Raw genomic sequence first — 20,184 nt, 5'->3', positions numbered from 1 at the left:
GAGGTGCATGTCCTCGAGGGGGCGTTGTTTCTATTTAACAAACCACACTCTCCAAATGAACAAAACTGTGTCCCTTTAAATCCATACAGTATTAAAGTACATAGCAGTGTCTAAATAAATGTTACATACATTGGCTGTGTTCGGATAGAATACTAGCTTACTACTCACCGGATACTGTGCAGTATATACTGTTTCAATTTTGAAACAGAATGATTATGTAACAGTTTAAAGGAATATGCTCTGTTAAGTGTTTAAAAGTTTTAGTCTAATGTTACAAGGTGAAGGGGTCAAATCAAGCAATTTGGCAAATGTGGTAAATCATTTGGGTATTTCATGTAAACTGTGCCCTGTATACATAATGTATACTGAGAAACAGTAATAGTATGCTTTTCTGAACGCAGCCATTGTGCATTACACTGTTCTTCAGAATTTCAGAACATTCATGAGGTACTAAACATGTGCTACCAAATCACTGTATCATGTTTTATAACTTTTATGTGAAAATACTGATTAATTTTTATTTATTTATTTATTTTGCATTATATATGACATAAACCGCCCAAAACAAGATTTTTGTCATTGTATCTCTCTTAAAGTCTGATGTAACACTGCTGCCTTCACACTCACACACATTATGAAAAGCACATACGAGCTCAGGGTCTGTTTAATTGTAGAAAGTAAGTTTATTTAAAGTTTATTAAACAGAAAAGCTTCAAAAAACAGAATACTGCATTTCATTTATCAGTCAGGGATGACAGAAACACCTGTAGAATATCTGTTGAAATCAACTCCTCAATGCCTTTCAGATGAAATGTGTCTAAAGAATTGTTTTATAATGATGCATTTCATAAAAAAAAGTCTTGTCTCAAGAACCATATAATTGTTTTGCACTGATGTCAATTTCATTTCAATTGAGCACAAACATAAGGCTTACAAACAGAAACATAGAAATGTACAGATGTATTGTGCAGTTTCGCTTTTTCTTGCATTAATATCAATTTTAAAGTGGATTTTCATTATAATGAAAATGAAATCATGCACCACCACCAACAACAACAACAAAAACTACATATGATTTTTTGGTTGAAATGTACCTACATTTCTTCTTAGTTTTTGTGAGATTTGCCTATAGTTGTTTAGACTTTCTTTATAATTATGCTACTAACGTCAACAATGAGATGTTGAAATGCACATTTTTGGAAATATATGTTCCACAAATTTACTACAGATTTTAAAAGCATTTACACAAAAAAATAAAACTGCCCAGTCATTTCATAAAAACATCTCTTTCTGACAGTATTATAGCACATTAATGCAGGCTGATTATTTTTTTGGGAAAAAAATGTGTGTGTGTGTGTGTGTGTGTGTTGCAGAAGATCTAAAATACTCTAATAATGTTAGCATGTACAGTATCAAGCTTTAACTCAATGCCCACTTTTCAGACACATGTCATAGAGCCGGAGGGCTGTACAACAGCCGTATGGGACTTCAGAGTCACGTCTGCATACAAAACAGCCATATTCCTACAAAAATATTGCTTCTGTCAGAGAAAGTTACATCAAAGCAACGGGCTCTTTCCACATGAGGTGATCAAAAATAAAATGGCAGGATGTCATTGGCTTTGCAATCCTCCCCATGTATTGCTAAATCATCTGCGGAGCAAAAGTTTTCTTTCGCTTTCATATTACAACTCATGATGAAATACAACTACATTAAAGTTTATATTATGAAATAAATCACAATATGAGAGAATATACCGTGGGGACAAAAAAGTTTGAGATCTCTACTGAAAAAGCCTCTATTTTGCATATATATATATATATATGCTTCATCAATTAAAGTTTCAAAGTTTGCCGTCTCAACATTTGGACCTCTTAGTACTTTGGAGTGAAATTGCGTAAATGTATTTATTTACTGTAGATAAAAACTACTGTGTAATTTGCTCGCAAACTATTTCCACTCGGATAAGAAAAACAAAAAAGGTTAAACTAAAAAAAGTGAAAACAGTTCCCAAACAGTATAATAAATGACGTCACTTCCTCATGTAATTCAAGCAGTGTTACTCTGTCTGACTGTCTTTCCGATCCCCGCTGTTCTCCTCTTCCTCCTGGAAAAGTGAAGAAGGGTCTGTCTGGTTTTTCAGGATCTTTACCCCTGTGAAAAGAACGAGATTTGGGCAAGAGGCAACCTTTCACCTTTCCAAAACAGGCCTGACTCTTAAACCATCCCATTTACACAACAGCGTATATGAACTCTGATCCTTATTAATAATAGACTATATGAACAACCCAGTGTCAATCCCCTTCGTTCTCGCGCTAGATTACCTGGCTGTAACCACAGTGACTAAATTAGATGATGACGTCGATAACAGTAGAAATTATTTTCTCAGATTACTTTAGAGTGCAGTCAAATTTAAAAAAAAATTTTAAACGAGCAGAACAGCCTGAGTAGCAAGTAGATTATTTGAGAATAGGTCAAATAAATCGCGATACAGTTGCAGTAGGAGTTTATATGAATGTATCTCTGTGGGGAACTATATGTAGAAAAGTCTAAACAATGCATATTAAAGTATTGTTCATACTGTAATGCAGCTCTGCTTTGTTTACAGCGGTAACCCAGGAAACACTGTGTCATTGCAGTTCATGAGCGCCACCTGCTGTCAGAGAGTGAACCTGCATCTCATTCAGATCGTCTGCTGTTTCGTTCAGATAGGTTATGTTTATGTGGTATAGTTTCACAAAACTAAAGTCAGACCATTCTGTTTTTGCTCCAAATTTCAAAATTATACAGTCTAATTTTGATTAAATACTACTCGTGTTGCATGTATGCTGCATCTTTGTTTGGATCATGATTAAAATCCAGTGGTTGCCTTTAATTTTAAATGGAAACAGTACAGACAAAGCCTTTTTTCACTTTCCAAATCTATTGGCTGTTTTTTTTTAAATGCAATAATATTTCACAATATATCTGTTTTTTTTTGTTGTTGTAATTTTTACAGATTTTCAATGAAATTAATGCAGCCTTGGGGAATAAAAGAGAATTCCTTCATTTAAAAAAAAAATCACAAGCATACTGTACAGTTAAAAATACACGAGTGACTGCATTCTGCTGTTTTGTGAATGTAACATTGGATTCTCTTTTGGTCAAGCATCTTTTTGCTGAATTCAAAAGACACAAATAAATGGACCATCAAATCAATAGAATATGCAAATCGCGGTGAAAGCTTTTCCTACATGTCATGTTTCTGCAGTATTATGTATTATGTGTTCATGATCTGGTCCTACCAGGGACGAAGGGTGGCTGGTGCTGGTATGGTGTGTCTTTGCGTCGTGGTGACAGGTCTCCGGGTTCCTCAGACAATGTGTCCAGGTGTTTCTGAGAGAGTTTCGGAGGATGATGACTCTCTTGTTCCTCTTGCTGGCTATCGCTTTGCTCTCTACCTGCAGGACGAACACAACGTGAGTCCTAGCATGCACCTGTCCCAGTGTGACCTGACTTACCAATCTAGAGCCAGCTGACTAGACTAATGTTTTTTAAAGGTTGATTGCAATCACCTTGATGAAGAAGAGTATAGACAATTAGGAGGTTATGATAAGCCCCGGTGAAGCATGGCATTTCTGAGCAAACACAACTGCAGAATGAATTCATATTTTTTAACTTTCATCTTTCATCTGGACAAGCTTGCTGGCCATCTTTGTCATACACTTGCACATTAAAAAATGTACAAAGTTACATATCTACTTCAACGGGTCAAGACCAACATTTCTTGATGCCCACAACTGTTGTTGTTGCAACATATTTTTAAATCAGCAATAAAATCTGACATGGATCACATTTTGAATAGTGTCAAGTTACAAAAAAGCATGCCTTTATTGAAAAGCTGAACTGAAAAGCAGGACTTTAATTTTTACAGTCGCCATATTAAATGAAGTGATTTTTCTCAATTATTGTTGTATCAGGTTTAGTGCTGCTAGTATGCACATAAATTACATACTTAACCTTTAAGCCTCATGACATTTATTTATCTAAGACTGGGGCATTTTGGAAGTGGGAGATGAAAAACCAAAAGGAAAGTAACATTAGATAAACAGCACTTACTCAAAATTATTTGCTTATTTATTATTATTTTTATTTCAAGCTCCAAAAAAGTTTATTTCATCATCTCTACTTTACAAGTAAATCCAAACACATAAATAAATTATTACAACTGATCTGAAAGTGCCAAAAATAAGCTGCCCGCATTTCACAGATATACATATTGGAAATATTTCAAATGCCATTTTATCAAATAGAAAAACAAACAGGACGGATCATTTTAGTACAGGGTTCAAAGTGAAGCACAAGCATTTCACTTCACACAAGTAAAACTGATCAAAGGAAGTCATCACTGGAACTCAGAAAGAGGTGAGAAAGTACAATGCGTGTATTTAGAGAAAGCATGTCTTCTTATTCAGAGTCCAAAGAGTGGAGGGGACAATAAATGTTTAGGAAGTGTCTGCGGTGAGCCAGGTACGTTATTACGGCTATCGAGAGACAGATGAAGGACTGCTCATGTTTTTCTGCTCCCTTCCTGAGGTGTCTGCTGTGTCTCCTGTATATTAATATACAAAACAATGGTAGTAATAATATTCAAAATAATAATAGAACAAAAATAAGAATTTAACAAAAAGTGGAGGAGAGACAGAGACAAAAAAAAGTCTTGTCAGTCAAGTGCAGCAGATCTTCCAACCAAGCAATCAGCTTTTCTTTATATAATCGTACAAAAAATATATTGTTTATGAAGGATAAAATCACTCAAAATAAATTAATCAAATCAATAAGTAATTAAACAGAAATGACATACTAATTTAGTTTGTATTTTTAAAAATTTAAACAATTAATTAAATCTATTAGATGTGCACATTTATTTTGCAATGATAAAATTAATCAATAAATGTACCAATTTAATTTGTAATATTTGATTTAAAAACAACATAAAAAGAAAATGTTCATGATATCCACTTACATAAAACCACTGCATAAAATAAACGAATGCATCATTTATATTTCTTGATAATAGGCCTACTAAAACTTTGTATTTCCAGCAGGGTTATTATGGTTAATTAAAACGTCAACTTCAAATTAAAACCATAAAAATCATAAATCATAAAAATATTTTTGTTACATAATAAATAAATAAAAACAAACAAAATGCTAAAACTTAAACTAAAAAAATACAAACTGATTCAAAATATTATAATAAACAGTAGTATGATACTACATTCCTAGCTTCCTGTGTATTGTTAAAAGCAACGATATTATCACTCCTTCCCAGTTTTTGTTCTGGACTTACCCCCGGCCCCACTGCTGCCTGGCTGCCCCTCAGTACTGACACAAGAAGCATTGCCATTGGGCTCTGAGCTGTTGTGATTGGCCCACTGAGCTTCGTTGGAAAAATGCTGTGCTGTGATTGGACTGGGCGTGTCTGGGCTGTCAGAGAGCCCCGCCTCCTGCTGCTCCTGCTTCTGAAAGTGCTGCTCCACCACCAACTGCAGCTCTGCACTCAACACAGGACACACAGCACAGCGCCACAAAGTGGACACAGGCTATCAGCACAGGCGTGCAGTGTGCGGAAACAGTGAGAGACCTCTGAACTCCATCCAAATGTATGACATCAATCAAAGTGCACTCAACAGGCGGCTATGAAATGGAAAATGAGTGACTTGCGAGATGTATGCATGCTATGTATCTCAAACCAAAAAACTTTTCTGACAAAAAGACAAGTATTTAGTCATTAAAAGTATTTATTGCAGCTGTAATATAAGTAAATATGAAAAATAAAATCATGAATACTCGATATATCGCCCAGCCCTAGTTGGGCTGACATCAGTTTTGATCAACAGCACTATATTTCTTGGTGACGTATCAAAGTAGAGTGCTAATGCATTGTAAGCTGATAGCTCTCTCATGAAGCAGGTCTGAAAGCATCTTAAGAGCTTTCAGCAGGTTTCATCAGCAGACCTCCAAATGTAAATGTCTAACATACTCATCTAGAACGCCATAATTACCAATGTGTTAAATGTGTTGTTTAAAAGAGAGAATTCATCATAACTGAAATACCTTTGGGGAAATAAATACAAATAAAATAAATATAATAACAATAAAAAGTAAATTATTTAAATAGTAAATAGTATATTATCCATTACAAATCCATCATGAAACTGGTTTAACTTGAAACTGATTCGTTGAAGAAACAAACTCATCTACATCTTGTATCGCCTGAGGGTACTTTTCACAATTGTTCATTTTCGGGTGAATTATTTCTTTAAATATGTTTCTGTAGAAGCCACAAGTCTTGAAACAATTAAATTAATACCCCCCCCCCCCTGCTTCAAATCAAAGTATATAAAATTATAATTGATCTCAGAGCTAGTTGGCTTAATTCATGGCTTTGAACTCTTAATTGAAATGCATTTTGAAATCCCAATAGAGAAAGTGAATGAGGAAAACACTCCCGCAATCAAGGGCACTATAAAGTGGGAGCTCAATGAACTTCTATACACTCGTTGAGTGTATGGGTTCAGCTCACCACTTTGTCGCTATCAAAAGCAATCGTCTCAAAACTTTTATCGATCTTTTCACAGACAAGAGACCACTACTTAAACAAATGAGGTTCTGACACCATTGAACCATGACTAGCCCACACCAGCACAGCACGCTAGCTTGGCATCAATGCAAATCAGATTGCTTTAGCTGTTTCTGCCCTGCACTGACCGAAAGGATGCTGAGTGTTGATTCAAAACTGCTCTGCCAGGCTCTGCATTTGAGGCCATCTATCTAGAATGATGCATTTCTCTCTCCTCCCCCACTCCAATCAATAACTCAAGCTAATGTGAATTTAGCACGTCCATGCCAGGAAATGGCCTTGTCTATGCGTCAGCGAGGTGGACTCCACTGTTCTCCCTCCCCCATCTCATTGTCTTAAAACCTCGACTTTGTCACAAACGTGGCCTGGCAGACAGTCCACATGTGATGCACAGTGGCACTTAAATGGAGACAAGCTGAGTTTAAATCCAGTTTGGGTAATTTCCTGCTCTCTACTGCCCTTGTAATTGGCAAAAATAAGCAGTTATTAAAATAAACAAACTAATCTCAAGATAAAAAAAAAAGTTCATCTTTGATCTGGACAAGCACTCCTAAAATATTTTTTGGGAGTGACAGAATCATTACAAGATTCAACACTGTATAAACGGCATAAACACAAATAAATCATAAATAAACTGCAGCTGAAAATCAGGAAGAAGTGAATATTAAATGAAGTACTATTTGATAGGATAACTAAAGAATCAAAAATGTAAATAAAATCTGAAAAGCTGTTCACTAGATCTATTGCCATGATCTGTGCAAAAGACTTTACTTTGAATTAAGTCACTGCTTATAATGGTTAAATCTTTCAGATTATTATTATTATTAATTTATTTTTAATGAAGAACTATGAATGAACACAGGTGGTGTATTTTATCTTTTACAGTGGGTTTAAAGTGTTCAAATGTTTTTTTTTTTAAACGTCGCTGCATTTCTAGGCTATTAATCAAATCTATGACAATGATCATGTGATTAATAGATGTTCTTTCTTTTGTTGGAGCTCAAGATGCTCTTTGGATGATTCTCAAATCATGCTGGGAAAAACAGACGCATCTTCACTAGTATACTCAGACTTTGAACCTGACTGTACGTGGTTAAGAGTGGAGGAACTGTATTAATATCAGCGACTGATTCATAAGCACACGCAGTGTGAGTAGTCTGTTGAGTGGGCTGTATGTGTGGGTCACTGGATGTAAAACACCGCCTCCATTGGTGAAATATGTAATGTGAATGGAGAAGATGGTATGGCTGATTAAGTAAGTGTACTGTGCATCACACTGTACACACACAGATGGCATAGACATATCATTCCTACTATGCAGTAACTTTTCATTACCTTAATATATATATATATATATATAATCACATTAGCAATCACAAATGGGGGGGGGGGATTTTACATAATTTCAATACAAATTAATTCAATAATTTATGCCCTGATAATTAATAACTTATAACATAAAATAGTATTATTTAGAACTATTTCAAATGTTTCATTTAAAAAAAAAAAAAAAAAAGCTTTCTGATCATGTTTTTTTTTTTAAATATGAAAATCAATTTATAGATTTCTTTTCTGTGTCCTGTCCAGTATCACTTTGCATCCTGTTGGTCCTTTGTGAAATCAAGTAACAGAGTAAAAGTAACAAAAATGAGCACCTTAATTACATAATACTCCAGAAAGTGACATCACTTTTTTGAGGGAAAACAGCAGCACAAACATCAATAAGTGAATCTATCATCAGTTAATAAGTACCAAAGTTATTATCATTAAATAAACCAAAAACTATAACCATTATATATACATACATAAAAACATAAAGCTAATATAACGCTTTTTATTTCAAAACAAGTCAAAACATTTCTCATTTTTGTTTAGTTTAAGCTACTTAAAACTCTAAAACCTAATAAAAACTATATACTTTTATATGTATATAAAAAAGATAATAAAGATGCCAAAGACACAAAACAAAACTACTAAAACCTTAACTAAAATTAAATAATAATAATAATTATGAATATTAACAAAAAATACAGTATAATGGTATATCAATTATTAATGGATCTGTTATGTTCCGTGCATCACTAATCAGAATCCAACAATATTTATTTGCCAAGTGTGCAAATAAGTAAGATTAAGAATAAAAAGCAGTATAAAAATGAAAAATAATATACATGTAGATTGAATAAGCAGTAGACTTATGTACCGATTGTGCATATTATAAATATAAATTATATGGCAATAATAATATATTATAAATATATTCAGTAATATTAACTATAAATCGAAATATTAATTGGGTTGTTTGCCTCTAAATCAATCCATTTTGACTGATACTGTACAGTTACAGTATAAAAACAGTGATACAATCAAAATATAAAGGTATAGAAAAAATATCAAATGTAAGCTCTATCTTTAGCTCTTAATTTCCATAACCCAGTAAATTTCTTGTCATTGTATAAATAATTAAGTGTAATTCAGCTTTCTGAGTTTGGCCTTTTTTATTCTGAAAATGTGGTCCTTTTATAGAAATACTAAATTATGACAAAAACATTTTAGTTTTTCAAATGTTACCGAACTCGAATGGTACTGCAGAACAGGAATGACTCAGATGGTATGGTTAGGTAAGAGCCTGAAACATGTATATGTTTGAGTGCAGGTCTCATACCTCTCATGGTCGGTGGCGTGTAGACGCCCTGTTTCCTCTGGGCTGGAGAGAGCTGGTCACTCTGGGCCTGCCATGGACAGTGGAAAAGCACAGTGTGAGAGAGAGGATATGATTTCACACAGACTCTATTTCAGGAGCTTTGCTCCAGCAGGTAATCAATGACAACTGCATCAGAGCTCCACACATCTCATAGCAAACCCTCGACTGAGCATCATAGAGAGCTCTGCAGAGAAGCAGCTGGAGGCTTTGCTTACATACTGCCACGTCCACTGAGACGTCTGAAGAGACACCTTGTGATGTCTGACACAGTGATGGAGGAGACCAGAGTGAAGGAGATCAAATCTATTGCTCATTTGAAGTGCTAGGGTTAATCTCTCATCTCTGTTATTGATATAGATACAGTACTCACCTCTGTTTGATTGCTTGTAGTCTGCTTGTCATCTCCTGAAGGGGAAAAAGAACAGGGGGACTTACTTCGAATCCCAATTTAATGCTTTAGAAATGTAGAAAAGTTTTATTCTTAAAATTATACTTTAAAAGTTTTAAAATTGACAACAAATATGTTTACATTGTAACAAAGAATTTCTATTTCAAATAAAAGCTATTTGACTCAAAAATATCCATCTATCTATCTATCTATCTATCTATCTATCTATCTATCTATCTATCTATCTATCTATCTATCTATCTATCTATCTATCTATCTATCCATCCATCCATCCATCCATCCATCCATCCATCCATCCATCCATCCATCCATCCATCCATCCATCCATCCATCCATCCATCTATCTATCTATCTATCTATCTATCTATCTATCTATCTATCTATCTATCTATCTATCTATCTATCTATCTATCTATCTATCATTTTGCCATTAATTGTAAAAAATTTTGTTTGCACACGGAGTCTGACAACAGCAAGTGCTTCACACATAGATGTGATCTCATCATCAGTCTGTCTGAAATGACATGAAGAAACAGAACAAACTGAGACAGACTCAATCCAGAAGAACTGTGGCAACGTCTCCAAGATGCTTCAAGAAACCTATCTGCAAAACTACAGTACTGATAAAAGTTATATGCACTTGTGTAAAAATGCTGTAAAACATGGATGCTGTCAAAATAATGGTATCACTTAACTTCTATTAAGTAAATTAAAATAACATTTGGTGTCACAATCTTTTGTGTTTAAAACAGCTTTTGCTCTAGGTGCACTTGCTTATAGCTTTTCAGATAGTTTTGCAGGTAGGTTTCTTGAAACAAAATGAATTTTTATAATATCAATTAGCAGGGATGCATTAAATTGACTAAAAGTGAGAGTAAAGACATTTATACCTTTACAAAAGCTTTCTCAAATAAAAGTTGTTTTCAACTTTCTATTCAATAAATAATCCTGGAGAATGATACTTTCCACAAAATGTATTATTATTTTTCGTGTGCACCAAATCAGCATACTAGAATGACATGTACAAACATTCTTCCAACTTTTTGTCTGAAACACTTATTTTTCTAACATTTTTAGGTGTTAATACTGGTTTCAGAATGTTTAAAGAACACTTAAAAGAAACATTCACATAATGTGTGCAAAATTATAAAATATACTGTTCCCTAAAAAAACTTTTAAAAAAACGTGTGTTCCTGTAGCTCAATTGGTAGAGCACTGCACTATCAAGCGCAAGGTTGGGGGTTTGATTCCCCGGGAACACATGATATGTAAAAATTGATAGCCGCAATGAACTGTAAGTCGCTTTGGATAAAAGCATCTGCTAAATGCATAAATATTTTATGGACATTTTTAATGTTCAGACAACATGTTTTCAAAGCAAAACTTTAAACATTTTTCTTAGCTGTAATGTAACTAATTGATTGTTTTTTTGTTCAGGGACCACAAGTTTTTTAACATTCGAGTCACATCTAATCTGTAAAAACTGGGTCACAGAACCATCTGTGTGCTTAATTTCTCCTGAATTTCTATTTCCACAAATTCTGTTAAAGGACACTAAGAGCAAAGCCAAATTTAGACCAATTATATCTTGATCCAAGAATGGAATGCATTAGGCAACTAACAAAATTAGATTTTACACTCCCAAGTTTCTTTTTCATAATGCAAATCTGCTTTTAGGAGGCTGACCCATTTATTTCTGTGACTGCACTAAGAGAGGCTTATACATTATTTCAGATGTTTTGAAATGTAGGACTATTTGTTCATTTCAGGACTTGAAAGACAAATTTATCTTCTATAGGGTCATCATGTTTTTTTCAGAGCACCTTACAAGTTCATGCCTTGAGTTTGTCATACCTGCTTGAAGTGTTTGGAGCACCTTGGACTCCAAATGAATTCATAAAATACTGGAATGGTCAACCTTTTATAATTGGTGGATTTTGCAGTCAGGATCTGGAACATTTCCAATCTGATGTAATTGGAAGGTTGTTATTGCTGTAACTTCAATAAAATGGAATAATCAAAAATTACTATTTATTATTTTATCACAGAATTTATTCCACAGAATTCTTTTTTTTTTTCAGATAAAAATGTTTTATTTAATTAATTTTATTTCATGTTTTTGAAATCAGTCTCTAATTCTCATTAAGGCTACATTTATTTGATCAAAAACAGTGAAATTGTGAAATTTTACTAAAAATTTAAAAGATCTGTTTTTTTTTTCTTAAATTTGAATATGTTTTAAAATGTAATTTATTGCTCTAATTTATACAGTGTCATTACTTCTTCCTTCCAATTCCTTTTAATGTTTTGATTTGGCACTCAAGAATTTTTTTTTATTATCAATATTAAATATTAAAAACAGTATTTTTGTGAAAACCATTTTCCTTTTTTACAAGATTATTTGTTTAATAGAAAGTTGAAAACAACAGCAGTTATTTGAAATGTAACTATTTTGTAACAGTATAAATCACTCTTGATTTATTTATTGAATACTTGTTTAATGAAAGTATTAATTTCATGAAAAAAAACATTCTGACCTAAAACTTTTGAACAGTACATATTTGCCACCAAAATATCTTCAGATGTTACTGCATTCAAATTATTTGTTAGTTGTATTTCAAGTGTCCTCTGTGAATTAACATTATTCATGACAAAATAAGTTGCTTGTAAATGTTATTTAGTTTGAAAATGAAATTCATATATTTTGGAGGGCCACTGTATATATTTAACATATGTGATCCTGGAGCCATAAACCAGTCATAAGGGTACATTTTTTTTTAATTGAAATGCATCTTACCAAATAAGTTTCCACTGATGTATGGTTTGTTATGATATAAGAGAATACTTGGTCAAGATACAACTATTTGAAAATCTGGAATCTGAGGGTGCAAAAAAATAAAAATATTGAGAAATCAATCACCTTTAAAGTTGTCCAAATTAAGTCATAAACAATTCATATTACTAATCAAAATTAGGTTTTGGTATATTTACGGTAGGAAATTACAAAATATCTTAATGGAACATGATCTTAAATTAATGTCCTAAATATTTTTGGCATAAAAGCAAAATCGATCATTTTGATGCACACAATTGGCTATTGCCATAAATATACCAGTGTGACTTTGTGGTTCAGGGTCACATATACTGAATTGTTTTGAATGTAATCTTTGTTTTTTATTGTACTTTCATACAATGAAAACTATTATGTAGTCCGAGGACTGTATGCACACTACTGGACTGTCGTTACACTTGTTTAAGGAGGAAAGAAGACTTTAAAAGCCCCTGATTTCTCTTAAAGCCACTGAGCATCTTTATTCCCTCACCTAATAGCCTGATGTTAAGTATAACAGAGGCACACAGTGAAGCACGGTAACCAGAAGAGCTTTCTGCTTTTATGGGCCCACTGGCTCAACACACGAGGACCTCGTTACAAAGATGTATCAAACAAAGCATCCCTGCCTAAGCCACAGGTTCTGCTTTATGAACACTGCACCAAATTACCACTCTAACCACAATAACGAGCCAAGCCGCTCTTTAACTTCATCTTCTACTCGTGGGTAAACGGTGCCCAGTTTATGACGAGCAGCAATCGTGTGACGCAAGTTCATAAAGCTTCAAAAACCTTCTTTATAAGGGACCAATTCCAAGTGTTTTGGATCAGAGGAAGAAATGCCAGTCAAACAAAGAGGTGCTTGTTTTGTGAATGCAGCTCTGTGCGTCCCACCTCCTCAACACGCCCCTGCGATCTACATCCAAAATCAGCAGGGGAAAATAGGCAGCCGTTCTCCGCGCACAACCGCAACGCCACAACAACCTCCCAGTGATCGTCTGCATCAATTAGGAAAAACAAACAGCTCTCAAATTAACAGCACTTCCCGGTCATTTGTCAAGTTTGAATGGCTTTGCTGGAGAGCATGTCATCTCTGTTGAGTAAGACCTGGCAGCCGACAGGAGACAATAAACGCTCTTAGTCAAGGGAAGCTCGTGAGCTCATAACAAGGCCCTCTTCTCAAGCAGAACTGGCAGATGGCAGTGCTGGCTCCAGCGAGGAGGTTTGGTTAAGCTTTATCAAGAACACCAGTCATCTCTGCCAAGTCCAATACAAGATACTGGCACGGGGTTTTGGTACCCAACCCTACATATGATATCTGTGAGCTTGAACACTCGGATAAGGTGGATCATTGCTATGTTTATTCACTGAACCATTTAAGAAGACACTCTGATTCTTGAGACTCAAGACAAAAACATAAATATTTCCCTGTCATTAGCTTTGAAAATACATATTATCACTGGAATGTTCCTAATACATATAAAACACTTTGATTTGCAAAATAATGACATTAAATATCAATCACAACCCCTAACATCACCTCAAATCAATTATTTGTACATATGAAAAATAATATATGTATAATATTATATAATATTTAAAACAGTACTATGTTAAACATTTTATATGAAATAAAATGGCAATCGTGGTTTGTTTGTGGTGTGTGTGTGTGTGTGTGTGTGTATATATATATGTATATATATATACTGTATATATATATATATATAATACCTGGTTAGTTACACAATTATAGAAGAAAAATTTATTATATATAAGTGTTTTTTCTTTTCTTTTTTTCTGTCACAACCATTTCAGCATATCAACTTACAACTTACTTAAATTTTTTTGCAAATCTCTGATACGTTTATTATTTTAAGTAGGTCCTGATAGCAACTGGATTTAATACGTTTGTGATATGCAAAATAAATAGAAAAATATAATATTCTCTCTGACTGAAATGACAGTTTAGTAGATAGTGCTGCTTCATAGGAATGGTACGAATGTGTACACACACACACACATCTAAGAACTGGTGTGACTGTAAAAAAAAAAAAGATGCGGTACAGTACAAAAAAAAAAAAAAAGTGGACAGCAAGAATGGGGTTACACTCTAAAACAGTGCAAAACAGACACACACACACTCACACGCACGCACACATACACAATACACACTCAAACTAATTGGTATTGCTATAACCATATAGCCAAAACTAGTCAGAAAACTGAAATAAGAGGTTGAAATCAGATCATACCCTAAAGTATTAAGCTCTGATAAAATATCCCTGTTCATTTTTGTTACATTTTTATAGAATTTTAATGTTTTGTGCAACAAAATGCTTTCTCTGTGTTGAGGTTTGACTGCAGTAATAATAATTCAAAAACTGATGCTTCAAATCAGCATTTCAAACCAAAAAAAAAAAAAAAAAAATCTAAACCTTTACAAAAAGTTGTCTTTGAAAATGTCTAAATATATATCCAAATCTACAACTTCATAAAAATAAGTATTTATGTCTAAAATCAACTAGAGAATATATACGTAGATATTTTATATAGAGCTATATAAAATACAAAATAAATATTATTAAACAAGAATACATTACATTGATCTTACTGGGGGGGGGGCACCACATTAATACATAGATTACTTTATTTTAACTTTATTTTTTCAGTTATCTAGCCTGTTTTGTCCTAATTCTCAAAAATCACTGATGTCTGACCACAAAGTAGGTGGTAGGTTTCATCAGCAACAGCGATGAAATGCACTACAGAGAGGAAATGGCAAAGCTGGCTGAATGGTGTGGCACTAACAACCTGTCCCTCAATGTGGAGAAGACAAAGGAGGTTGTGATGGACTTCAGGAGAAACTCCTTTGACCAACCCCAACTGACCATCGATAGCTTGACTGTGGAGAGAGTCAGCAGCACTACATTTCTGAGGGTGCAAATCACAGAGGATCTCACCTGGACCACCAACACCATGTCATTCTCCAAGAAGGCACAACAGCGGCTACACTTTCTCCGTTGGCTGAAAAGAGCAAGTCTCACTCCACCCATCCTCACCACATTCTACAGAGGAACAATAGAGAGTGTGCTGACCAGCTGCATCCCTGTCTGGTACAGGAACTGCAATGCTGCTGACAGTAAGACCCTCCAGAAGATCATTGGTGCCCTCCATCATGGACATGTTCTTCACACGATGCTCTAGAAAAGCCAGTAGTGTCGTGAAGGATCCCACCCATCCCTCCCACAGTCTCTTCCAGCTCCTACCATCAGGAAGACGATGCCAGAGCATCAGAGCCTGCTCCGCCAGACTGCTCAACAGCTTTTTCCCCCAGGCTATGAGAGCCCTGAACTCAAATCACCCCATCCTCCTCTGAAACCCCATACAAACCCCCTACTTCTATTTCGTGCAATTCTCCTCTATACGCACTAGACACTTTTCACACACACTGCTATATGTACATAATCCCACAAAAGACTGTTTACATGCTCATGCACTACAAATCACCTTGCACTGTTCCCCAGCCAGCTGCTTGACTTACAATGCACATGTACAGTATTATGTGAAGCATTCGTATAGTCCATATATTTTTCTTTTTCAGTCTATGCATAGGTAAACATTTATATATATTGTATATTCATATTCAAAATCTGTCAGTAGGTTAGTTGTGTATAGGTTTATACTGTTTTACTTCATTGTTGTATGTCTGTATTTATGTAGAACTGTGGTACTGTGAGGCACGACATTTCGTTCCACTGTATGTCCACACATGTAGCTGAATGACAATAAAGCTCAACTTGACTTGGCTTGACTTAAAATTGGACGCATTGAGCAATTTCATATTTCTCTCTTTTCACTTGACAAACACAGGAAATGTGTTTAGCACTAATGCTAAATGCACTATGTGCAATAGGTGTGGAAATGATGCTTTATCTGTGTATTTTATCATTTTCATGCTGCCACAGAGAATTATGGGAATCTTTGTCCCACAAGCCTGGCGCCTCATAAAAGTGCTGTCTGGCAAGCTTTGTTGTTATTCTTCATCAAAATACAAAGTGCAAAGTCAGTTTATGTTCACAATTAAAATGTATTTTAATGTAAATGCACCAATTAGCTTCCACCTTCATTGTTTAATTTCCAAGCAAAAACATTGTGATGTCATTCACGTGTGCTCAAATCATGAACGTGATCGTTCTGACATGACTTGAAGGCAGCATTTGTTTAGACTCTGGAATGGTTTCTCTACATTTACAGTGCCAAAAACTGGTTTCTCGTGTGGGCTGTTGAGTGGGATTAGGGTTGAGGTTACCGTGTTTACTGATGACGCTGATGTGCTGGCAGTTCCCTCAAGTGGAAAACTTCATTGATTCAGCTTGCATAATGTAGGTTTAATGTAGGTTTGAAAACAAAAGTCTTAAGGTATAGACCACATGAATGTTCCATGAAAGTCTTTAGAAACAGTTATAGTATTTTACTGTATGTAAAGCCAGTTACTGTAAAAAAAAAAAAAAAAAAAAAAAGATAATTGTGAGTTTAAAATAAGAAATAAAGAGAGATAAGATGTCACACTGTGAGATTTTCAATTGTGATATATAAAGCCACAATTATAGTATGAGGAAAAAAAGTTGTGGTTTTTAAAGCCACATTATTTGTGAGAGATAGATTTACACTGAGTGATAGAAATCCACATTGTAAGATTTTAAGTCACATTTGTGAGATATATAATAATATTGTGAGGTATAAAGTTACACTTTTGAGATATATAGTCGCATTGTGAGATATAGTCACATTGTGAAATATATTGTTGGATAAATAGTAATATTATGAGATATAAAGTAAATTATTATGTAATCATATTTTGAGATATAGTCACATTTGTGAGATATATAGTAATATTGTGAGATATATAGTAATAATGTGAGTTATAAAGTTAACATTTTGAGATATATAGTCGCATGGTGAGATATAGTCACATTGTGAGATATATAGTCCTATTGTGAGATATAAAGACATTATGAGATATATAGTTGTATTGTGACATATGAAGGCCGGCAGCCATATCACCCTGGAGCCCAAGATCGGTTTCCCACTGAAGCTAAGCGGGGCTGAGCCTGGTCAGTACCTCGATGTGAGACCCTTCTGAGAAAACTAGGTTGCTGCTGGATGAGGGGCTAGTGAGGCCAGCAGGGGGTGCTCACCCTGAGGTCTGTGTGGGTCCGAGCACCCCAGTGTAGTGATGGGGACACTATACTGTCAATAAGCACCGTCCTTCGGATGAGACGCTAAACCGAGGTCCTGACTCTCTGTGGTCAGTAAAAGTCCCAGGATGTCTTTCGAAAAGAGTAGAGGTGTGACCTCGGCATCCTGGCTAAATTTGCCCATTGGCCTCCGACCATCATGGCCTCCTATAAAATCCTATAAAAAGTCTGCTGATTGGCTTCATTACTCTGTCTCCTCTCCACCAGTAAGCTGGTGTGTGGTGGGTGTTCTGGCGCACTATGGCTGCCGTCGCATCATCCAGGTGGATGCTACACACTGGTGGTGGATGAGGAGATACCTCCTGACAATGTAAAGCGCTTTGACTGCCTAGAAAAGCGCTATATAAATGTAATGAATTATTAATTATTATAATTATTATGGTTGTGGGATGCAGTCACATTGTGAGATAAGAAGTCATCCTAGGAGATTTAAAGTCACACTGAGAGCTATAAAGTCATTTTGTGTTATGTAAAGTCACAATGTGGGATATAAAGTCATATTTCCCTTTTTATTTGCTCTGAGGCAGGAACAGGCTTCTGTATTAACCTTCTAAAGGGTCATTTGCAGATAGTAGGTATAATTGAAGCTCAGCAAAATACATCCCATCCATTCCCCGAATAACCCTGAATTCCACTCATAGATAAGCTGTATCATTCTACATTGAGGTTAAAATGAGAGTTCACCCAGAAGAGACAACACTTGAAAAAGATGACAGAGCTACAGTGCACCGGTCCACACAGCCTGTCCGGCTGCATATGCTGACGCAATAGGTGGGTTGTTTGTGCTGATAGTGGCCTGTTGACCGTTGCCACATTCACAGCGTGTTGTGCTGTTCAGAGCCAAGGCTAGATTACAGATGCTCCGACGTGAAATGACCTCGTCAGACCTATCAAGTTGTCCTTTAAACCAGAAGAGCACATTTCCTCCCGCAATATCATATAATGATTGTACATGAGAATTGGAGAGGGCCTATTTTCATAACAATACAGAAACCCACGGCTTTATGTAAACAATAGCGGAAATTCAAAAGAAATACTCCACAGCTGAAATGCTACAACACCGAACCTTGAAAAACACCTCTAAATGATGCACAAATAGGCCAACTATTTATGTTTTTGAAAAGAACAGTAATGAGTTCTAGTACTAATTCATTAAGGATGCTGATCAAGTAACTGAAGCAAACCTATAGAGTTAGAGATCTGCACAATGAGGGAATACTGAGAACTTTACTCTAAACTTACAGCTTAATGAAAGAAAGACCATTCACTGTAGATTCGTATCTTAATTTAGATGCACAGAAGGGCTGTAGTTCAATAGCGCCTTGTTTGCTATCACCCAATGGCCCATGTAGGTTGAACCAGCCCTTTCAATGACTACAAAGAAGCACACAACTTGTTTAATGGTTTAAGGCTCTTACCTGATGCACTGGGCTCATTGTAGATGACCAATGTGGCTGGAGTAGGTCTGCGTTTGCGAATCTGAATGGAAAAAAAAAACATTTAAAATTCTATTATACTATTTATACTGCCATTAACAAAAGTACAGTGGATGTAGTAAAACCCATTTAACTGTTTTAAAATCACTGATTCACATCCCCGAGTGGCTTAGCGGTTTAATTTAATACAATGTCCAGCTGGAAAAACCTCAAGCCTAAGCTGGTTCACTGGTTAAAGCAGATACCACAGCCCTACCAATAGGAAAATGCCCTAAAACCAGTTAATAGACCAGCCTGGAGACCAGCAATCAAGCTTCAAGGGATACTTAAAGAGATGGACTATTCTGACGATGTCTCAAAATATCTTAAATTGTGTTCTGAAGATGAACAAAGCTTTACGGGTTTGGAACGGGTAAGTGATTGATGACAAAATTTTCATTTTGGGGTGGAGTAACCCTTCAAGCTAGTTAAAGATTTTTTGTTTGTTAATTTGATTAGCAAAGCAGCAACAGTAATATAATAATCTAAATAAAAATAATGGAATAATACTAATACTTAAATCGCTAGGGAATATTTGTAGCAACAGCCAAAAATACATCGCATTGGTCAGAATTATTGATTTTTTTTTTATGCCAAAAATCATTAGGATATTAGGTAAATATTGTGTTCCATGTTCCATTTTGTAAATTTCCTACTGTAAATATATTAAAACTTTATTTTTGATTAGTAATATGCATTGCTAAGAACTACAGTACATTTGGACAACTTTAATAAAGGCAATTTTCTCAAAAATATATATATAAATCAGAATTTAGCTTGCAGTTGTAGTATTGCCATGGTACTTTTAGGAACTTTTGTAAGCGCTAAATGACAATAACAGATGGGACATGGGCGTAAAATGTTCATGCTGACTGATTTACCC

The 20,184-nt window shown here is 35.0% G+C and overlaps 1 protein-coding gene across 1 annotated transcript; it reads right to left on the bottom strand.

The window, feature by feature from the left end:
• Positions 1–4,125: 4,125 nt before the first annotated feature.
• On the bottom strand, positions 4,126–19,326 carry LOC132095678 (protein phosphatase 1 regulatory subunit 1A-like). The gene is made up of 5 exons (XM_059500803.1): positions 19,245–19,326; positions 9,700–9,734; positions 9,291–9,357; positions 5,333–5,536; positions 4,126–4,591 (listed from the first exon to the last, which is right to left on the bottom strand). The coding sequence occupies exons 1-5, from the start codon at positions 19,324–19,326 to the stop codon at positions 4,524–4,526; spliced, it is 456 nt and encodes a 151-aa protein (XP_059356786.1). The 3' UTR covers positions 4,126–4,523.
• Between the last annotated feature and the right edge of the window lie 858 nt (positions 19,327–20,184).

This window comes from Carassius carassius, chromosome 19 (assembly GCF_963082965.1).
Source record: "Carassius carassius chromosome 19, fCarCar2.1, whole genome shotgun sequence".
NCBI classification, from domain to species: domain Eukaryota; kingdom Metazoa; phylum Chordata; class Actinopteri; order Cypriniformes; family Cyprinidae; genus Carassius; species Carassius carassius.
The sequence above is the reverse complement of the archived record's forward strand: the minus strand, read 5'-3'. Positions and strand labels throughout refer to the sequence as shown.